Source organism: Rhinolophus sinicus, linkage group LG07 (assembly GCF_036562045.2).
Source record: "Rhinolophus sinicus isolate RSC01 linkage group LG07, ASM3656204v1, whole genome shotgun sequence".
Classification (NCBI taxonomy): Eukaryota; Metazoa; Chordata; class Mammalia; order Chiroptera; family Rhinolophidae; genus Rhinolophus; species Rhinolophus sinicus.
The window spans coordinates 13366393-13388872 of NC_133757.1; the positions used below are offsets into that span (position 1 = coordinate 13366393).

At 43.0% G+C, this 22480-nt stretch overlaps 1 protein-coding gene across 33 annotated transcripts in view; it reads left to right on the plus strand.

The window, feature by feature from the left end:
- The window catches only part of ABLIM1 (actin binding LIM protein 1), a 280514-nt gene extending 259346 nt beyond the window's left edge, over positions 1-21168 (plus strand). For 5 of the 33 annotated variants that reach the window (XR_012498412.1, XR_012498410.1, XR_012498403.1 and 2 more), the window contains 8 exons: positions 4524-4571; positions 9802-9893; positions 11110-11215; positions 12772-12836; positions 13479-13539; positions 15114-15188; positions 16065-16145; positions 17238-21168. Coding sequence is in view for 17 of the 33 variants with exons in the window: in XM_019725214.2 (XP_019580773.2) it covers positions 2750-2854; positions 4524-4571; positions 7462-7608; positions 9802-9893; positions 11110-11215; positions 12772-12836; positions 13479-13539; positions 14326-14333; positions 15114-15188; positions 16065-16145; positions 17238-17351 (902 nt within the window). In the remaining 16 variants the exon portion in view is untranslated. The other 28 variants (XM_074339011.1, XM_074339008.1, XM_074339003.1 and 25 more) reach the window with 16 other exon arrangements.
- The last annotated feature ends 1312 nt before the right edge of the window (positions 21169-22480 follow it).

Consider the following 22480-nt stretch of genomic DNA (forward strand, 5'->3'; position numbering starts at 1 on the left):
TCTAATAACCTTGGACCTCTGTGTCCCGTATATGCTGATATTTGTGTGTGGGGGGGACACTGGCTAATTATTATCAAAACAAACTCAGTAGCGTTTCCTCTGATTGGGGATTATAACCCAAACCTGTGAGAACACTTCCCTGAAATATTTGATGTTCTGCAAGTGCAGGAAGGTTAAAGGTGAAGGGTGATGAGCAGGGACCCCTGTGGTTCAGAAGCAGTAGCACCCAGGGCTCAGGATCCGTAGGAAGTTTTCGAAAGACAACCCCAACTAAAGCGAGAGAGCTGAGTCTCTCTAGAACTTGTCTAGAGAATAACCCATAAGAATTCTTCTGTTTTTCAATTATGGATTGCTCTTCTGAATAGTTTCTAATGTTTACAGGAGTAGAGAATTCTTCTGAAGTGAAACCATTAAATTGGGGTTATCAAGGATTGACTCTTGGGAAAGCTATGAAAACGGGGTGCGGTTGTGATCCCAGTGCTATATACTAGCTTGCGGCTGCTTTTAATTAAGAGAAAGGTGATGGTTAATCCTGCAGTGGTGCTTCCTAAATTAGGCTATCTGCCGCTGTAGAGTTAATGAGTTGGCCTCCCTCAATCATTCATTCACAGACATTTACTAGGCACTCACTCTTGGCCAGACACTGTGCTAACACAGAGATGAATGAGACCCAGTTCTAATTCAGCCTTAGATTTAAAACAGGATTTTCTTCTAAACATAAATCACATTCCCCTTTCCTCTGCTTGCCTCTGCCTGTGTTTATTATACTTATTTTTTCCGACATGAACTGGTTACTTCTCTTTAGGAGAGTAATAGTAAATGAGATAACATTTTTTTGAAATAAGCTTTTACATAGATCAGCAGTTTAGGGTGAAGCTTCATAATTTTTAGAAGCTAACATCTAATTTAGATAGTAAAGTCTGTATTTTAATATACTGGGAGCTAGATGCTGAAGCAACTCAAGAAAAAAAAAGACAAAAGTTTTAGTACGTGATAATCAAAACCTAGAATATAAATTTGAGCCAGTTAACAAATTCAGATCTCATATCTGGAATCTTTCTGCCTATTCAGTACTGATCTGTGCTCTGGGTACCTAAAAATACACATATTGAGAAATTAAAACTCGACGAAACATGTCATTTTAAAACTCCAACAACTGGCATCTTTCATATTTTGTTGGCCAGATTTCAAACAGTTTGACTTACTTGAAGAAATTGGCTCTTATACACCCAAAACTAATAGAGTAAATGTCAAGTTTATCTCATTTTACAAAAATGTAAAAAAAGACAAAGTGCAAAAAAATTTGGTTCATGCTCTGTTTTTTGAAGATCTATGATGTATTTAAAATTGTCAGTATTAATTGATAGATAAATTGGTCTGTATCAAAATTTTAAAATTTTGTGCTTCAAAGGACACTATCAAAAAAGTAGAAGACAACCCACAGGATGAGAGAAAATATTTGTAGAGCATATATTCGAGAAGGGACTATTATCCAGAATATGTAAAGAAGTCTTACAACTTAATCATAAAAGTAATTATATTACTAATTCATTAACTTTCGATAGTGCTACATCTTCTGGGGTATTCTGGGGACAGATGTTTGCTGAAATGTGAGGAAGAAGGACAATTTAGGGCAATCACTGATCCCTTATCGGTTTTGCCACAAGTCTCAGTTCATCCCTGCAGTTCTCCTGGTCAGAAGGCACTGATGGTGGCTACGATAGCACGCAAGGCTTTCGCAGCCAAGCCCCAGCCGTCCTTTCCAGCCTCTTCCCCATTCTCTCCTCCAAGAACACCATGCCATCTGGCCAAGACGGCCAGTCTAGTTGCTCTCACCCACAAGGGCCTTTCCACACTGCCTTCCTCATGATACTCCAGCCCTCTGGAATCGGACCCTTCCCACCCTTCTGCCCACCATCCACCTGGCGAGCTTCCTCTTCCATGCCCAGCTCGACTAACATCTTTCTGTAACTGTCCTGAAGACTTGATGACACACACCTTCATCTGCGTGTCATAGAATTTTGCATCTACCTTTCATCTCCTTATCCTCGGCCATAGCTCAGTGCCCAGCGATAGGACGTGTTCAGTAAATGTTTCACTGATGGATTGTTAGACTGGGTGGAGCCTCAGCTTTGAAAAGAAAGATGGAGAGAGGTATAAGTGGTCCCCCTGGACCTGGAAGAAAGGGGTCTGACTCTATCTGGTGTATTTCAAAGTGAGGCAACAGAAACATGCTGCAATGAAGGCCCGCTGGGTTGCTAATGGAAGGACTGGTGACCACACAGGTTCCCAGACTTCCCTTCCATTCCAAGAAATATATTCCAGCTGCCAGCCTCTGCCATCATGCTTGGAAATGATTGTATTTGGGTTTGCATATCCCCCTCCTTTACATGCTTGGGACTTAACCTTCTAACAAGTGCTCCTGACTCATTAGCCGGTGGCTTTCCATTCCTGTTAACCAACTTTCCATCGAATCAGCGTGCTCCTTCAACCGCATGCCGTTGGAATGACGCATCTTCCTGCTCGCTGCTTTAACCTCGTTCCACTTGAATTCAAACCTCTCTTTGGGAAAACTAAACCTTATGTCACCTTTGCGAGCCAAGTTGATAAATTGAGTTTGTTTCTTTTCGTTTCTCCTTTTTGATGTACCTCCTTCTGGTTTGTTGTTTTGAATTTTTATTACGCTTGCTTTGTTTCCTTTATCGCTTTCCCTTTTCTCATTTTGTTTTCTCCATTCTTCTCATTGGAGGCAATGAGCCGTCCAGCGGCCGGAACTCCCCTCTCCCCTACCGGCCAGACAGCCGCCCTCTAACTCCAACTTACGCTCAGGCCCCTAAACATTTCCATGTTCCAGGTAGGAGCTGACACGGTCTATGTCATGGTGTCCTGTCACAGTGTAGAATGTAGCCTTGTCACCTCTGTCTCGTGTCCATTTCTCATGCTCTTTCAATTGGGAGTCACACCGTTGACAAACCCTAAATTGCAGGATCTGACCTTTCAAAAGTTTTGTGTGTGAAATGCCAGGAGTGTACTGAAGGTTTGAGTTTTTTCAAAAATTTTTGAAGGGGGGGTTGGGAGGCAGAGAGTGAAGGAATGAGGGTTGAGTTGTTTTGTTCGTACTAAAATTTTAATTTTCCCTTTTATAGTAGTGCCTTCTAAGATATCACTCTGTGGTTTGGTGTCATTGATCAATTATCTCAATGACAATCTAGTTCCCTTTCTTTTCATTCTAAAGACTGAACCATAGCGTCACTTCAGAGTACTTTTATTTTTCCTGTTTGTCTCCAATGTGGAGAATCTTTCCATGGACTTTTCAGAGAGATATAAAATGGGATCAATTAGGTGTTTCTTCTGCAGTGTCTAACTCACTAACCACCTCCCGAGCCCACAAAGATATCTTGCAATTTAGGCTTGGTGCTGCAAGCTTCGCTGTGTAGTCACAAACATTTGCTGTCACTGTACAAATAGTAATTTGCATCAGGCACTGGAAAAATCAGAACCCGTCAACGTCTTAATGTTGAAGGTCACCTTTATTTGTTAGGACAAGATTGGCCATCAGAAGTCACGATATGACTTTTTCATCAGAAGTACATAGTTTTGCTTCTTTCAGCTACTGAAAAGGGTTTAATAGATTACCTATTATGTTAACATTAGTGTACATTTTTTGGAATCTGTAATAGTTTTTTCTTTTGCATTCCGAACTTACCTAATAAAACAGAGGAAACGTCAGTGAGATTCATACCACTAAGATAGGACTGCTTTATTTTTTTAAGTTTCATTGAACCTTGAAAATCAGTGTTACACATTAGAACATAAAGAATGCATTTAGAATTCCCCACCAAGATACAGTGGCCAAGATTCTGGAGAAACAAAGCTTTTAAAATTTCCTGACTATCTGCACTCAAAGTGAAATGGTAGCATAATCAAATGGGGTCCTGTATAAACATATGAATATTTGGCATCTCTTTTCTTTGTTGTTTTTTTAAAATTTGGCCAGTAGAAGTCAGGATTTCTGAAGTGGTACATCAGACTGACTACCCTTGCACACAAAAGCGTTTCTGTGTTTTAGAAAGGACTCTTAATTTGACTGCATTGCTTTCCACTGTTTCACTCATTTAGTTGAAAAGTAAATTGAGCCACTGGTATTTACCAGAAGCTCAATTTCTAGACAGTAGCAATTTGGGGATTTTCCCCAAACTGGTTACGTCTTCCTCACCATGAAAGTACCTCCACTGCTTGCACTTTTTCCTGTTTTAATTTCACTTGTAGTGAAGTATGTATTTGAAATAAATGGCTCATGAATTAATTACATCTCTATATATCCTAAGATGTATTACAAAGGATTTCATATCACTTGTCTATAGTAATTCGCTCATTCCTGTAATTTCTTCTAGTAACTTCAATCTTTGTAATACAAAAGTTAATCTTCTGGGTTCTTTCTGTTCAAGAGTCTTCAGTTTGGTTTGCCTCTTGGTTGATCTGTTTTTCCCATAATCACACACCTTTGCTTTTCATTTCCACAGATCAAGGGACCAACATTTACCGAAAACCACCCATCTACAAACAGCATGGTAAAACCCGCTTTCCTCCGTGTAGCTATGTTAAGTAGCAGCCTCAGCTGAACCTCTCTTTGCTGTCATCTGAAAGGCTTATCTGCTGCTGCTTTTAAGACTCAAACCGGGGCGCCCAGGGTGTTATGCCTTTATGTTCACCTAAGCTGCAAATATTGTGCAATTGGTTTTCCTAGATGGAGAACACTTAGCTTGGTCAGGAAGCTTCTAGCTCATTTCTGAGCCCATCAAACCATGTATCATTCCATTCATAGAGAAAGGGCAGTAGAAGCCACACAATAATTCACAAACACCCTACCAAGAGTTTTTTGTTTTTTCCTTTGCTACTAAATAATTTAACTAACCTCGATAATAACTTTGATCAACTTATAATTTGTTTAACTAAAACTAGTGAAAGTCAGTTACCTAGAAAAATTAATTTGACTAAGCCTACATCAGCTTGGCTGTCCTGTTTCTTAGGGGGCATTCAGACATCTGTGCCCTGATGGTGGAGGGGACGTGACACATGCTGGAACAGAGTCCTAGCCCTCGTCCCATCTTTTCACTTAACCAGCTTTGTGATTTAGGATATCACGGACATAATTTCTCTGTCCCTCAGTTTTCTCATCTGTAAAAACCAATGAGTTAGGCTAGTTTGTCTCTGAAATTCCTGCAAACTGAGAATCACTGATACGGATTTATAATTGTTTTCCTTTTCTGGGAATGTGGAATTTTAAAATCCAGGATATCATATTCCTATATGTAAATCACACTTTCCTCCACCATTATTAGGTCTCTAAAGATTTATCTGCCATACATCTTTGTGAGTGGATAGAAAGCCAAGATTGGTCTTCAGGTGATATCAGAAAATTATGCACAAATTGTGCCTGGAAATTTGAAGGCAGTTGACATTAATGAGTCCTTAAAGTGTAGGATATATGAAAAGCAAATAAAGTTGAAAATGCAGAAGGAAAATATTTCAGGCCAACCTTCTAGGGAAAAACAGAGAATGTATATATTGTAATGATTCTAGAACTATGATGTTTTCCCCCATCTGTTTTTTTTTTTTTTTTTAATATTTTACACCGTGTGCTTGCTTTTTAAGTTTGTTAACATTGTTTTTGTTTGTTTTTTATGGTTTAATGTCTTCTCACCCACTCATTAACATGTGAATGTTTACTGACTTCACCAATTCTAATGCGTAAGTACTGTTTGAAGTCATGCTTTTTTTTTAAACTTAAGAATAAAATTCTCAGTTTGATTTATCAATTTAGAGATTTTTTTTTAAATTCTCAAATCTCTAGGCCCTGCCTCTCTAAACAAAAATGAGTAATTAAAACTAAAGATAGGATAATATTAAATTACTTATTTAGAAGGGATTCATTGGCTTCTCGAAATTTACTTTGACTTTATTCTTTACTCTCTTTCAGACTGTTATAATTAGTTAAAAGTAGCACAACCAAAGCAGCACTTCCCAAAGGACAGTCTCCAAAACAGCAGTTCCATGTGATAGAAATAGATGTTATACCAAAAACTGGTAGCTGTGCCCTGATGCATTTGGATGATGCTAGATTTAAATAACATCACGTTTTTTGGGGGGTTTTTTTGTTTGTTTTTTTGGTAATGCAGAACTCAGTCTTTAATCTGCTAACACATTTTGTCCTTCTTTAAGAAGAGGATATAAAGTATGCAGTATTTTCCACGCTGATTTTTTTTTTTTCTCATGAGGTTAGAAATTCAGAGAAACACCGCTCCATGCCTGGCCACGATTTTATTCCTTATTATTATAAAGGGCAACCTTGGTCAAGTTGCTTCGGCAAATTGAGACCTACAAAGTTTCTCCAAGAAAGGGGAATAGGATGGGAACTGAAGATTCAAAAAGTTATTTCCAGATTTAAAAATCTGTGAGCCCACTGAGGGGGAAAGTTTTATGTGAAGCGTTATAAATATGTTTGTTTTTAAACGTTTAGTAGCATCCCAGGTCAGTGTGCACGCTTAGCTGGAATCAGGAGCCGACCATTTATCCTGGTTTGTTTTGCTCCATCTCCGTTAGATTTGGGTCTCTAAGCCCATAACTCCTCCTCCAGCAAAGCCATTAAGAACTATCTGAACGGTGCTGCTGCTCTTCTGGCTTTTGTTGTTTTAAAGTTGGATAAGTCACTTGTATGTGCAGACCCTTGAACCAAACAGAGAGTGGGTATGTCCAACCTAAGTCACGATGCGAAATTCCTGCAAGTGGGTCTTCCCATTTCCATTTCTCTTCAGACTCAAGGACACATATATCACATGTAAGGATTAAAATGAACTGGATCAATATGTTTGTAGCAGAGAAGCCACAAAGACAAAGCCAGCCAGCCCTTTTATGATTAACAACTACAGTCAAATGACAGTGTCATGCTTTTAACTTAACTCTGTAATTTCAAATTACTGATTCAAATTTCTAATTGCTCCAGAAGAGTATTGCCCAATAGAACTCTCTAGGATGATGGAAATGCTCCGTAAATGTGCTGCCCAATGTAGTAGCCACTGACCCCACATGGCTATTGAGCACTTAAAATGTGTCTAGTGCAACGGAGGAACTGCATTTTAATTTCAATAATTTTTTCATTTAATTTTATTAATTCCTATTTAAATAACCACGTGTAGCTGTTATTGGACAGCACAGCTCTAGAACAAGGTTTTGCAGCTATAGAACAGCTAGATGTAAAAGGAAGCTTAGCTTCTGACAGAACATCAGGAAAATGAGCTGAGGTGTCTCTAGGCACCACTGAGTGGCTGGGCAATCGCGAAGGGCGAGCCCCAGAGCTTTCTGGAGTTGAAACTTTTGCCAGAGCACAAGAAAACTGTGTAAGTGGGTTTACCACCACGGCCTTGCAGACCGGTAGCTAAGATCCCCCTGATTCCCGCCTAGATGCAGCTGCCTTGGCAGCCCAGAGCAAGTCTTCAGAAGACATCATCAAGTTTTCCAAGTTCCCAGCAGCCCAGGCTCCAGACCCCAGCGAGATACCAAAGATTGAGACGGACCACTGGCCTGGTCCCCCCTCACTTGCCGCCGTAGGTATGCGACTCTTACAGCTAAGCCAAATGGACAAATTGCTAGGAGATCTCGAAATGAAATGCTTAAAAATATGCGAGAAAATGTGTCCTATCGTAAAGATTTTTAAGAAAAATATGACCAAGAGGTAGAATAGTGGATAGAACTGATGTGGTTTTAATGTGTGTACAAAAAGCTTCAAAGTTACAAACACCCAATCACCAGAGCCTTACTCTAACCAAACCACCAAGATACAGAACTGGTCTAAAATGGATAACGTGCATGGACCCTCAAATTTATCACTGCAAAATCATTAACTCTTGTGAACACCATTGAATCAAAGCCTCTTGGCAAGAACATGGTCTATATAATTAGAACCTAGTGGGTGAATTTACCGAGTGTCCACAGAAGCGTGACTTCTTTCAGTTGAATTTGTTTTAGACTATTTCTGAATTGTAATTACAATTCTCTTAACAACCAATCTTAACAGTGAAGCACTTTCACTTTTCTTCCTAGGTTATGTTCTCCATTACTAAGAGGGCTCTTACAGAGCGGTGGGTGTTCTGAAATATTTATTCCTGGTGTAAAGTTACGTGATGTTACATCTATCATTTCCATGAATTCTGTGCTAAAATGTCACGTTTGAGTCTTTCATTCTTTGCTTTGAACCACAAATTTATGCTTTAGAATTGTGTCTGTCTTTACCATTTTGTCAGTCATGAAATCACTTGACCTAAAAGCAAACTCAGAATCTAATACAGAAAATTTAGCGAGTCGGCTTTACAAAGAGATGGCTGTCTTATCACATTTCCGTTGACAACCTAAAAGGCCTTCAATTTTCCAAACGTTCCAAGTTTTCTTCATCATGCTATTTTTTCATTAAGTTATTTTTGGAATAAACTTTTACAAGCCATATAAGTGGATTTTAAGGCAATTTGTATAGACAGAAATAGTCGAAGGAAAATCAACCTCTTGGGTTCCTTATTCACAAGTATTCTATACATGACTTTGACTTGAGACATATATTGAATTCTTCCAAACTTGTCTATTAATTTTTATTAGTGTACAATAAAGAGAGACTATTCACATTGAGATTTATGATTTTAGGAGCCATCATCAGCTTTGCCGTGTCAGTCCGTGCCCTCCTGGCAGTTCGGGAGCTTTGAGGTTCCCAACTCAGTCACATTGTTAAGTGGGGACACTACAGCAGCCATACTCTTGGGGAGAATTAATATTTTGTTTTTGAAACTGTCATCACTAAATAGTTGAAAGCTCTTTTGGATCACAAAAATGTAGACAATTTCTGGTCCATTAATCAAAATAAGAAAAACAGACTATTAGTTAAAGTGTGTTTTGATTAGATTAACAAGCTTTCCTGTTTCCTCCCATAGCCAGATTCATCCAAGCAATTTAGGAAAAACAATAATTATCTTAATTTTCCAACCATAGACTCCTCCGTTGTGATCCCTGTCTCTTTTTTACCAGGAAGCTTAAAAATTGTACATGGTTTGCTGTATTGTACTGAAGTAACTTTTTAGCTGTGTTGCTATAACAGTTTTTATTGAGTTTGATTAACAGAAAACTTTTTGTGACAACTTTTCAAAGGATTGAGAAAAAGGAAACATGAGAGACCCGTCCCTTAAGAGAAAAATAAAAAGCATACTTGTTAATGAATTTATGAAGGGTAGAAGACAGGGTGATATTATGATGGCAAGTCTCTATATTCAGAAAAAGAGGAAACTATAAGATTTGAAAACTCGTCACATGAGAGTGACTCTCTTATCTATTTAAAGGCATGTAGATGAATCTGAATGTCTCTCTATTTGAAAATAATTGACCGCAGGGACCTCAAAATAGTAAGTGTAGATGCCCCTCCCACTTACTACAGAGAGCACTAACCAGTCCTCAGTGGGATGACCTTGACCCAATCGCAGTGGCAGCCCTGCATTCTAATCGAGCAGACAAATTATTGAGAGGCCAAAATGCTGCCTTACTGGATCACACATTCAACTGGTTTGTCAAAGAGACCCAGTGTCTCGAGAAATCAGCCAATAGTGCTGAACTGGTAGTAGGCTCTTTTTTCCCTTGTGCTGTTCGTTCATGTTCAAGACCACTGCTGACTTTGCCAGCCTGACAAGTTGAGTGCAGGTGGACTAGTCCCTTAAGAACCCCTTGCCGTGGGGCTGATGTGAGAAGTTGTCTTTGCTGTGGAATTAGGAGCTGACATGAGACGCAGATCTAGTGGGAGAGAGGAAGATGATGAGGAACTCCTGAGACGCCGGCAGCTTCAAGAAGAGCAATTAATGAAGGTTTGTCCTTAAACTACTTTGCGGCAGTCTTCATCAGTCCTATTCAGTCTATATTTTTTAAACGGTTACTATGGGCAGGCCACGAAGATGAGCAAGCAGTGGTCCCAGTGCTCAAGGGTTGCAACTAGTGACCATAACAAAGCAGAGTACGCAGTAGGTTCTGGGAGAGATCACCTGGAGGTTGGAAGTCAGACGGGCGCGGAGTGTTGGGGCTTTTGCAAGGAGAGTGAGACCCTGTGTAGGGCATGTGTGAGAGTGGTGTGTGTGTTGAAAGGATGCTAAAGGGCCAGACAGAGCCAAGGTGTATACCCAGGCAGTGCAACGCCTGCCTTCCCTCCTGTAGGCTCTGTTGACATTTTTCCCTTGGGATCAAGCATTTCTCCAAGTCTTTCCTTGGGACTCCTAGGACCTTGTGTGTATAGCTAGGCCAGGAGAGAAGGGATAAAATAGACTGCCACGAAGCAGCCCTCATTATACCCTCCCACCTCTGACATGAGCCTGCAACATCCCAGAAGACCCATAGAAGGAGAGCCAATTATGGCCTTGGGTAGGGGGAGCCAGGAAATTGTAAACTCTCCCGCCAATAAAGAACTGATGAATCCCATCATAAGACACTTAACAAAGATAATGATATGGGAAATGTACCTGATACTAGTTATGTGGAGGGGTAGGATACAAAGTTGCATGTACAGTATGATCCCGGTTTTATATAACATGCGCATGGAAAAGTGATGGATATAAATCAAAATGTAAATGGTTATTTCTGAGTGGTGGATTATGGGTTGCTCTTCTTTCCATATGAATTTGCTAAAATCTACAATGAGCACGTATTACTTTTTTTGTGTTTAAACAAATCAGTGTAATTCCTTTTTAAAAACTATGCCCAGCCTCCCCTTTCCACATCACAAATCTGCACATATTCACACATGCCTCCTGAGGTCACCTGCTGGCACTTTGGGGGAGGAAAGGGAGGGAGAACATTCTTCTGACATGGTTGGTGCCTGACTTAGGGAAATGGACCCTTGACACTGAAAAGGCTGAGGGGTTAAAGGTCCAAAACCTGGCCCACCTCTTCAGGAACGACCAGACTCTGGGACTATCTGCATCCAGCAGTCTCCCGAGCCAGGAATTTCTTGTGAGACCTTCAAAAAAGAAATTGCATTTCCATGAAAGTAATTGCAGACTTTACTTTCATTTTTCTTTTCTTTGTGACCAGCTCAACTCAGGCCTAGGGCAGTTGATATTGAAAGAAGAAATGGAGAAGGAGAGCCGGGAGAGGTCATCCCTCTCAGCCAGGCGCTATGATTCTCCCATCAACTCAGGTGAGCATTAGACCCACCGCCTCCCCTGAGCCGAGGGCAGCCCACCTGCCTGCAAGGAGCCAGCCTTGATTGTTCCAGGAAAGGCAGGGCCACGTCTGCTGGAACCCACAGAGCACGCTACAGGAAAAAAAGTGTGGGAAACCGACTTCACGTCAACTTGGCTTATATGTATGTCATAATTCTTCCTTAAATGTATGTTTCCGTCCTTCTGGGAATGGGGGAGCCCTTAGAGGACCTCAAGGATACACATCAGTTGGCAATAGTCGTCTCAGAAGGAGGCAGCGTAAAGGAACTCCAGATAGAGAACAGGATGCTTTTGGACTGTAGAGAGCGTGAATAATGTCTTCGAAGCATTATGATTTTATATTAACATAGTCAATACAAGAGCTGAAGACAAACTGTGTTCGTGGTACTTTGAAAGGCGATTACTTAGGTACTGGGGCCGAAATAGTCTATCAGGATGGGTTCCCCTGCTTATATTTGTCAGAAGCCAATTCTCTCTTAACCCACAAGATTTCTTCTCCGGTGTTCTGAACTAGTGCATAATTTCCTGAGCGTTCCTTTACAACTGTGTTTAGTGTTTCCTATATGCAAGCATTTTTGCTAAACATGATTTCATTTCATCTTCACATTGTGACAACAAAGTAGGTGATATTATTATCATCCCGTTTTGCAGCTCGGGAAGTTTAAGTCACTTACCCATTGTGACACCACCAATGACCAGCAAAACTCGGATTTAGGAGTCCAAATATTATAACCCCAGAGCCCACCCGCACTCTTAACTGGATGTCCTGCTGCTTCTCATAGACGCCTCCCTGGCATTGATCTTGGATTAGGTGGTGAACTAATCTTTAGAGTTCCGTCTAATTCTGTGGTTCTGTTCTATAAGAGTATATGGCACTAGATCTACAAGGACCAAAATATGAAGACTTAAAAAGATGAGATACCATACCCAAAGATGCCCAAGATGCCCAGGTGTTAAGTAGCAGAGCCCAGGTCTGCTTTCCCCAAAGCCCAGCAGTTTGGGAGGCGTCCATGCTGTTGGTCGATGAGACCCCCTACCCCAGGCATCCCCAGGGGTCCAGCTGTGGATGGCCAGTAGGTCTTGATAACTTCCATGGTTGCCTTTGGGTCAGTGATTGCCACCATGCCAACGGAGGCATGGGCTTATGCATCCCGATAGCCCTGGGTTCAAATCATTGCTCAGCTATTTACAAGCTGAGCGACCTTGGACAAGATACTTAACTTTTCTTAGCTCCTATGTCTTCTTCTTTAAAATGGAAATAGTAACAGTGTTATTAGTGTTGTATTGAGGATTCAGAGAGAAAGTAGGCAGAGCACTTCTCCCTTACCCTCCCCTCCTCGGTAGTATCACTGCCCACCCATTCCTGCACACCCAGTATGGTGGCATTTGGTGAACATTTGAGCCCAATATTATTTAGATTTTTTTTTTCTAAATCTTCTATTCTGCAAGGTAGAAAATACACTGCCAACTTCATTAAAGGATCAAACTTCCGGTTTCCTAACCATGGCTTTTTTACCTTTTTCTCATTTAGCTTCTCATGTTCTGTCATCTAAAACCTCCTCCCTCCCAGGCTATGGAAGAAACGGGCTTCACCGGGTAAGATTTCTTGATCAGTGGTTTCTGAATTTATTCCTTCTTCAGTCCTGGTTGAAGTGCTGACATACTGTCTGAATATGTCTGATATTATGATCTCAGTGTTGGAATATAATGAAAATTACAATCTTCCTGATCTCCTGGTAAATCGCTTTGAGTCACGGGCAAAATAAACTATTTCTATTGAGAGAAAGAGAAATTGACTTTAGGTAAGCGAATAACCTGTGTAAGTTTATGGGAAGACTAGATTAAGTAATATGGTGGCAAATATTTCTACCATCAAGCAAAAAGTAATTACTTGACTCATGATCTCTGCTGTAAAAAGACAGAAGAAAGTTTGTTGAAACCGCCCTCCCCATAAGGTGTGGAATAAAAGTAATGGTGTCATTACATGGAGAAATGTATTTTAATTTATCAGCAAGAGGTACCTGCTTACCTTCTGAGCAGTGGCATTGAATGTACTACCAAAGACAAAGAGATTTTTCAGAGTAGTAAAAGAAGAAATAGGAGAGACAATTGTGAGCGTCCAGGAATTCAGCTTGGGAAGAACCCTTAGGTTTTGTGAATTTTTTCTTCCTCTTCCCCTGACTCCAAAACGGTCACTGTGGGGTAGATGTTCTAATCCTGTGTTTTTCCTCATTTCAGCCTGTTTCTACAGACTTTGCTCAGTACAACAGCTACGGGGACGTGAGCGGGAGCATGCGAGGTGAGGGCCTGCAGCCACACTGTTGGCGACGATGGCTGAGGGGAGGAGAGGCTGTGTGATCCGAAGTACATTAGCTGGGCTCATGCTCCAGTCCAGGGGTGTCCAAACTGCAGCCCGCAATCCGTTGTTAATAGGCCCGCAGCAAATCCCAAAAATATATCTAGTTTACTTAAATGAACCAGGTGAGGCAATACGTACTTCACCTCGAGTGAGTGGCCTGGCTGTTTGTGTATTTTACCGCATATGGCCCTTGGTGAAAAATGTTGAAAAAAGTTTGGACAGCCCTGCCTTAGTCCATTCTGAAGTGGGATCACGTCTATCCTCTGTGAGCTCACAGAGCCTTTATTAAAATCTCAGAGGATCTCTAGTGAAATGAGACCACGAGAAGCTAGTTTGTAAGAATGAATTTGTTGCTCCTACTATGTGCTGAGCACTCAGTGGGGGTCCAGCGATGGCCTCTACCTTCAAAAATGCATAAGGCAGAGTAAAAGAGAGAGAGAAGCTCCGTGTCACAAGTGCTCTGATTGGAGGTGCAGATTGAAGGCAGAAACACCTTCAGGGTGTCTGGGAAAGTCGGGGAAAGGAAAAGGTGTTTTAACTGATAACTAACACCAGAGCAGCCACATGCTGGCTTCAGGGAGGCAGATGGGCAGGGTGTGCCGAGACCCGGAGCGGGGAAAGGACATGGGTCATTGGGGAATTACAACAGGATGTGGTCTCTCTGCATGTTTGCTTGTCTTTCTATGGTCTTTTCCTTCTGATCGTTTCTTTTTCTTTCCTTTCCAGACTACCAGGTATGGAACACTGTCTTTCTTGAGTTGGTCACACCAGCACAACAGCCATTTTTCAATCCAGATGTGTGTTGCTGCCCCAGGGCTTCTGTTTAGAAGATGCTGATTTTGGTTGAACTGTGTCATCATTAGTCCATAGCCGTGAGGAGCAGGGATGCCTGTGTACAGACCAAGCTTTCCCTGCAGGCCTTGGGGACATGGCATGAGCCAGGCCAGGTGTCGGAGGACTCTCTTGCTCTGGCTTTGGAGTGTCCTCTCTGGGGTAGAAGTGGACCAGCATCAAGGGTCCATCCATGGACAGTTTATTTTCTTTTAGTTGCAGTCACTCAGCATGGTAGGCCTTCCCTCCTTTGAAAAGAAACTCCTGTCTGGGCCAAAAGGAAAGAGCTGCTATGGTACTATTCCTTTTTTCCTAGAACCGAAACCTTGCAGCGTTATAATGGAGAATGCGGAAAGGAAAAGGATGCAAAGAAACCTAAGATAAAAATAAGGAATTAACAAGCATAAACTTGGCAGTGTTTTTTGAGATACCCTACGCTTTCTTCATACATGGACCCTAAATTCGGGGATTAGTACTAATAAGCCAGGATGTCTCCGCAACTTGATTATAAAAGAGCAGTATCCCTGTTCTTACTCAGCAAGGATCTTGTTTTGAAAAACCCGTAGTAATTAAGATGGCATCTCTATAAAATGGCGATGAGGCCATGAGACCCCAGGAGGGAGGTTTGGGAGCGCCAGCTTCCCTGCTGCCATGTGCTCCTTGAACCAGCTTTTGTGTTGCAGACTCTCCCGGATGGCCACATGCCTGGAATGAGAATGGACCGAGGAGTGTCGATGCCCAACATGTTGGAACCAAAGGCAAGTGCTGCTGTTCTCTTTGCTCTCATATGGGGATGACAGCCGGGATATAACCCTAAAAAGATTTGGTCTTCTGTCTTTTCACCATTCTCAGCCTGGTGAGGCCCCCTGGGCTCTAGGCTGGGGCATTTGACAAGCCATGTCATAAAGCACCTTGCCACCCTGCTGGCTTTGTCACACCAAGTCAAGGTTAAGCCCTCACAGGGCTTCCCAGTGAAGTACCTGCACATCTCCTATGACCTCGATATTAATGTGGCCCTTCAAGGCCATGAGCACTGCAAGCCATGCCCAGACCACTCCAGACTGGGTGACCGACACATCCCAGTTTGCCCAGGACATTCCCAGTTTAGCCCTGGAAGTCTTGCATCCCAGGACCCTCCTCAGCCCTGGGCAAACTGGAATGGTCGGTTGCCATACCTCCAGAGGTGTCCAAGGGCCATGCTCCATGGGGACCGTAACTGGTGCTTAGTTCAGTGTATCATCCACCAGAACACTGCCCTGGGCCTGCCTGGCTCCATGGGTCTGAGAGCCAGTCATGGAAGCAGATTGTCAAAGTATAAATAAAGGTATCCTGCCGTATAAACGACTAACAATGGCAGGTAATTTCATCCCCAAGACGTAGTAATTTACATTCTTTCACACTGTAGACCTCTCCCAAGGCACAGTGCGTGAGACACTGGTGGGGAGTTCATTCGGAATATGTTAAGAACCTAGCCCTGCATACTGGAAACTCGAGAGAGGAACACCCATCACTTAGGTTCTCTAAATAGGATCTCTAGAAGCTCTGTCTTGGGAGTACCAGCTTTTAGGCAGATTCTGCTTGTTAATAAAATGGACAGCCTTGTTCTAGAAGAAGTGTTTTTCTTTACTTCTCAGATATTTCCATATGAAATGCTCATGGTGACCAACAGAGGGCGCAACAAAATCCTGAGAGATGTGGACAGAACCAGGCTGGAGGTAAAAAAAATAATAATAATAAAATAAATCTAGTCCCAACTGCAAATCCCTGTGCATTTCCCCTAAGAAATGTTTCGGTGAAGGCAAGAAAATGAAGAAGATCGTTTTGTAGGTAGAATTAAGAGATAACTTTGGAGGAAACCCCAAATTTACACTTAAAAAGATCAGCATAAGTAAAATCCAGGAGACACAGCAGGATTTCAGCCATTTTGTTTGGAAATGTGATGCTGCCACCATTATGGCTGGTGGTGTAGAATGGAGTCTCTATGCCTCTTTAGATAGCCCCAGATCCTTATCTTTCCCCGAGCCTGGGCTGAGTTCTTTGAGAGGGGAGGGAGTGCTCAATAAAGAGGTTTGTGCTGGACAAGTTTCTCTCCTGGCTGCTTCCGCGTTCCTCGTTGAGGGTTATCTGACACATCCAAGACCTCCTTAGACATGGAAGACTGATCTTTGTACTTTTCTATCTGAATGATTTTAATTAAGAAAAGCTCTGGCTGCCAGTCTCATAAAGAATCACTATTTTTCCCTAACAAAAAGCAGTACCTTTGTACATGAGGTCAGCCTGGCACAGAGAATAAAGGCGCCAGTATTCTAAGGGAACTTTTCTAGGAGGGATGACAGATGGAGGCTCTCCTCAGTAGGCCAGGCATCCATCCACCTCACCTCCTGTGGCTGAGCCAGGAGGAAGCCCGGGGGCTCCCGAAGGACCCCTCTGAAAGTCTCTTGCTCTGGCTTTCTTACTGCTATGGTCCATTTTCTCTGCATCTTCTCAACGTCCCAAAGACCTGAAGTAGAGTCACCTCCAGCATAATAAATCACCTTCCTACGTCCCATCACCATTCTGTGTCCTTTTAATAATCATTAGTACTCTGCCAGCTCTCTTGTTTGGTGGGGAGGGTGCCTCACCTGGCCTGACCAGGAAAGGAATAATAACTGGGTCCAGTCAGTGCCTGTTAACCAGCCTCAGAGGTACACCCCTCTTTTGTCATTCTGCTTTGCTCTTCAGAATGATTGCTTGTAAACAGAGGAGCAACTCTCAAAGTCATCCGTGTGGACCTCAGGACTGACCACAGTTCTTTTCTCCCCCTGCAGCGCCACTTAGCCCCAGAAGTGTTTCGGGAAATCTTTGGAATGTCCATACAGGAGTTTGACAAGTTACCTCTTTGGAGACGCAACGACATGAAGAAAAAAGCAAAACTCTTCTAAGGTCCCAGCGTAGACAGCAATTAGAAAAAGGACTAACTAACAATGGCGGGGACACATAGGATGTTGTATTAAGGCCCCAACTTGATTGGAGATTTTGCCAACACCTGTCCCTCAGCAACAGCAAAGAGGGGAAATCTGATTAAAACACTCATGGGCCAAACATTGGGCCAGCCAACGGCAACACTTGCCAAGAAGCAATGGGGTAGAAATTTCTATGTTCCCACACTCGACAGTAGTGCTCACACGCGACCTTTCTACGTCACCTAATGTACCCAACAGGAGCCACTTCTTTTGTTTCCCTTTAACTGTTGTCCAACAATAGTGCTGACTATGGATAAGAGCCCGCAAGTGTCCTTAGGATGCCGCATGGAACACAACAGCTGTCCTAATTCCAAAGTATGAATATATTTATTATGTAGCACTGTGGCTAAGGAGGAAGAGCCCGAGGGACGTATCCATGTGGGAGCAGCCATTTTGCACACGCCTTTCCGCACTGCCTCCTGCAGCTCTGCCTGTGCTCCAGCAGGACGGAAAGCAGAGTTGGGGAACCCAGTGGCTCAGTCTGAGTGGCCAGAATAGCAGCCAGAATCATTTTTAACAAGCTCCTTCTTCTCCACTGTTTACTAGAACCTGGTTCACAAGTTACTTAGGTATTACTAATAACAACAAAAAAAGTTTTTTAAGAGAAAGAGAAGGAAAGGGAATGAAAGGAAAATCTCCCTTAACTCTTTTTCTGCTTCAGATAGTATGCTTCATTTTTCCTCCCCACCAAGAACAGGAGCTGTCTCAGGTCCCCCCCCACTTTGCAAAGAAAGGAAAGGGAAAAATTGTCTCCAGATTGATCCAGTTGCATGCTGTTAGATGATCTTTGCCCAGGGGCCATAGCACTCTAGGCAAAAAGAAAGTCCTGTGTCCCCCCATTGCAAATTCATCCTCCCCATAGCCTCTGCTCTACTTCTAACATCCTCATAATCAGATCATGTCCACGCTGGTTTAGGGTCTTTTTAAGGCCTTTTCAGTAATAGGCTAAGGAAAGGCATGGTTTTCTATTTTAAGTCTCTGCAACTCCAAGGTAGATGGCCTCGAACTGATTTAATTTGGCCGTTTCAGCTTTCCTTCTCGCTGGCCCTGTTGACCTCATGGTGTGTATGTGTGCGCATGCGTGCGTGCGTTGGACCCACTGACATATTTTGCAAACGGCTCGGATGGGGTGGACCTGAAGACGCCAGCTCTTCCTTGGTCTGCAGCCAGACTGCAGCTTGCAGTTTTGCCTTCACATGTCAGTTGCCTCTTGCTTCATTCGGTATTTCTGCTGTCCCATCTTCTCTCTGACCTCTCCTGCAGCTGGCAGCCTGTGGGTCCCAGCCCTTGCTTTGCTCTGGCAAGGTGTGTGGGGTGGGGACCCCTGTGTATTCCCAGTGTTTTCCTCCCACAATCAATGGCAAGGATGGCCAAGTGGGTCCCAGCGCTAGGCTTCTTTTCATTATGGGGCTAATAAAGGACCCTGAATGTTTTCATTGGTTGATGAGGGATGCCCCATGCAGGGCAAACATCAATATAAGAAGAATTGCAACTAAAAAACCTAAAACCCCAAATCTGCTCCCTCAAATGAAACTCTGCTTTTCTTGTGTCTTTTGAATTCAGTTCTGCATCCAACTTAGAGGAAAGAAAAGCTTCTTTCCATATCAAGCATATTAGCAAATTTAAATAACACACCGCCAGCAGAAGGCGCCAGCTGGAGGGATGGGTCATGGGGCCACCTGCTTCTCCTAACTGCCAAATAAAGTACGTGGGCTACCACGCACTATCCGTTTTGTTAAACTGGGCTCAGCATGCTTGTTCTCAAAACGTCCAGGCCGCTGCACCAGGGGTCAGAGTTCTCTGCTTGAACCCCGCCCTGCACTGCACAAAAGAATTCCAGTTAACACAGTCAAATGAACGCGGACTGTTTAGGAAAGGAATCCGACACACGGCACGCTGATTACGGGGAGTAAAAGAGGCCTCTGTGGCAACAGGAAAGTTGGAGCTTCCTTGAAAGTTTCTTCCGGAAAAGCCAGCACACCATTCAGTCTTCCTGTGTGATTTATGGTGACATGTGAAGCGCCCTGGGAAGCTTGTACAGATAGCTGTGCAGATTTTGGTTTGGGTTAGTTAGGAAATGTTTGTAATGTGACTTTTTTCAATAATTCAAGATAAACTGCCTGTTCTCTGAAACCTTGAACAGAGAAGCTAGAGTTAATGGGTAATAAGGTGAAGAGAAAAAAAAAAAAAAGAGTAGTTTTTATCTGTCATGTCCTCTAGTCTCTCCCCCTCCTCCCAATTGCGTTGTTCCCAAGCTGAGTTTCCTCCTCTGAGGTGAGGCTGGACCAACTCTCTGCCCTCACCCTCTCCATCTAGTTCTGTCAATCAACTCTACCTGGAGAAGTCTCACTTCCCAGGTGATTGTATCAAATCAATGTGCTTTTGCAAGTTTAAAACATTCAAATTAACCACTTTTGATCAAAACTCTTTTAATCAAACTTGGTGTGAGCGTTCTCCTGTGTGTGGAAGGGGCAGGCGACCCTTCAAAGGTGGCCTCATAGAGCCCTCTCTCTGACAGGAAAGATGGTGGAAGGATATTGTACCCCATGTCACCGGCCCGTCTGTGTCCTCTAAAACAAGTTCAGTTGTTACAAATCACCTCTTCAGTATTTCTGGCCACTGTTTAATCAGTACCTCCTAAGCCAGCTTTGATTGTATTTGATTTTTAAAAGCATTTTCTGTTGTTTGTCAATATGCCCTAAAACTCACTCATTAGCTCTTGAAGAATGTTCTACCCAGAAAAATAAATCATTTTGGACTTGAGAATTGCAACAACACCACCCTATAGGGATGTACATTAAGGGACTCAACTATGCTTGTTTGTTTGTTTTTTTGAAAAGAAAGAGAAACTTTTACTTTGGCATTTAAAAAAAAAATCATTACCTTTCCATTTTCTGCCTAGGAAACTACCTATGCGGAGGTGACAGATGCTCTTTGCATATGGATTGTTTGTTTTTATTTGGGCAAGATTAATTAACGGCAAACTCAAAAAGGAAGGAAGAGGAGGTCAGTTTAAACTGAAAGAAACTTTGTAAACATGTGTCCACAGCAAAATTAAACAAATCCAACATTTTCTGATGCTTAGTGTAATTGAGTGGCGATTGTTATCATTAAATGAAATTCTTCCCCAGAGCATCTCTCCCAAGAGTGAAGATCCCATGAGTCACTTTCCAGGCCCATTCACCAAAGGCAGAAGGAGACGATACTAGTACACTGACTAGTATCAGTGGGAGAAAGGTGGGGGCCGCTTAACCATCACATATGCATGTTTCTTCACCCTAGGGAAGAGAAAACAGGGGTCCACAAAATTGTGATTCTGTGGGGGTTTATGTACAGACTCCTCCGGTAATGAATGTGTGTGGTTTCTATGAGTGGCTGGCCATCCTGCATCAAAGCTCTCTCAGTTCTTTTACTTTCAGTTGGGTTTATGGAATTTTTTTTCAAGTGTTGGAAGACCCACCGTCCTTCCTGCCCTCCCTCCCCTTTCCGAACTATGAAAGCAAATATTTGGAAGAACTGCTGTGTAAAAGATGTGTTGTGTCCCCCGTGGAAGTGAGTGGGTGTCCATCTGCACCCCGATTACCACAATGCTAGTCTGCAGAGGCGGCCAGTGGGCCCATGTGGCCGCGCTTACGATTCTGACCTGCCCCACGCTCCTGTTGCAAGTAGCGCTCGCCGCTCCTCTGCGTTCTGTTGTGCTCACAACTCGGAATAAAGTGTGTGCTTTATTCGTAAATGCCTCCATGCTGTGTTTCCTTTCTTGTTCCCCTGCTCCCTTGAAAGGTTGGTCCCATTTGAAGAAGTACCAGCCCTGCTTCCAGTAACCCAAACAAAATCAGCATCAAACCAAAGCCTTGGGAATGTGTTGTTATCACGTAGGAAGGCCGGTTAAACGGGGAAACACAACAAAATAATCATGGGGTATTCCAGGACTGTCCAATCATCCGGACCCCAGTGACGAAGTCGACTGAAGAAAAAGAATTGAATAGAGCCGTCGCACTGGCTGGTGTTTGATTTTGTCTGTGACACAATCTCATCTTTTAGACAAGGCTGGGGGGTTCAGGAGGTTTGAGGACAAAAGCTGAACTGCCATGAGTGTGGGCCATTTTACTAAGAAACTAGAACACAATGGGAGGAAACCATCTTTCAAATCTTGGACCTCCCCTGCATTATCACATTTTAAATGAAGAAAGCCTCCTAGATTTTGATTTAGTTGATCTTCACTGCCAAGATTTGGGGGTTGCCAGAAAATGAAAGGATCTATTTGTATTCTAGACGGCATACTCTGCTCATGGCCGTTCTCCTGTGTGTCTGTCAAGCCTACTGCCTTAGTTAATTCGGGCTGCTATAACAATCCCATAGACAGGGTGGTTTGAACAACACACATTTATTTCTTACAGTTCTGGAGGCTGGAAAGTCCACAGTCAGGGTGCTGGCAGATGTGGTGTCTGGTGAGAGCCCGCTGGGTTTGTAGGTGGCCTCTTGTCTTCTGGTTGTGTCCCCATGTGGTGGAGAGCCCGGAGAGGAAGCAGTCTGTCTCACATCTCTTCTTATAAGGGTATTAATCCCACCGTGAGGGCTCCACCCTCATATCTGCCTTCCATAGGCCTGCCTCCTAATACCTTCCTATTGGGGGTTAGGGTTTCAACATAGGAATTTGGGGGGCATGCAGTCCAAACACCTGTCAGTGGTGCTAGCACTAGCATTCATGCAGACCCTCACCCAGAAGCAGGAAACAGGTTATTCTGGAGACAATTGGCACATGTAGTTCACTACTGTTGAAAACGCATCAAGAGGCCCGGATGGAGGTCTGTGTCCTACTCACTCAGCCTCTGCCCACACCAGCATCACACTTTGGTCCATAATGACCGCAGCCAGTGTCCATCTTTAGTCCTTAGCTCATGCTCTCTGTGGCATTTGCCGCAACTGATCACCATGTCGTTGAAAATGGGCTCCTGCCTCACTTCATTGGTTAGCAAGCTCTCCAGACTCTGTTGGGAATCCAGGGCCCTTCATGACCCACCCTGCCTCGCCCGCTGCTCAGCGTC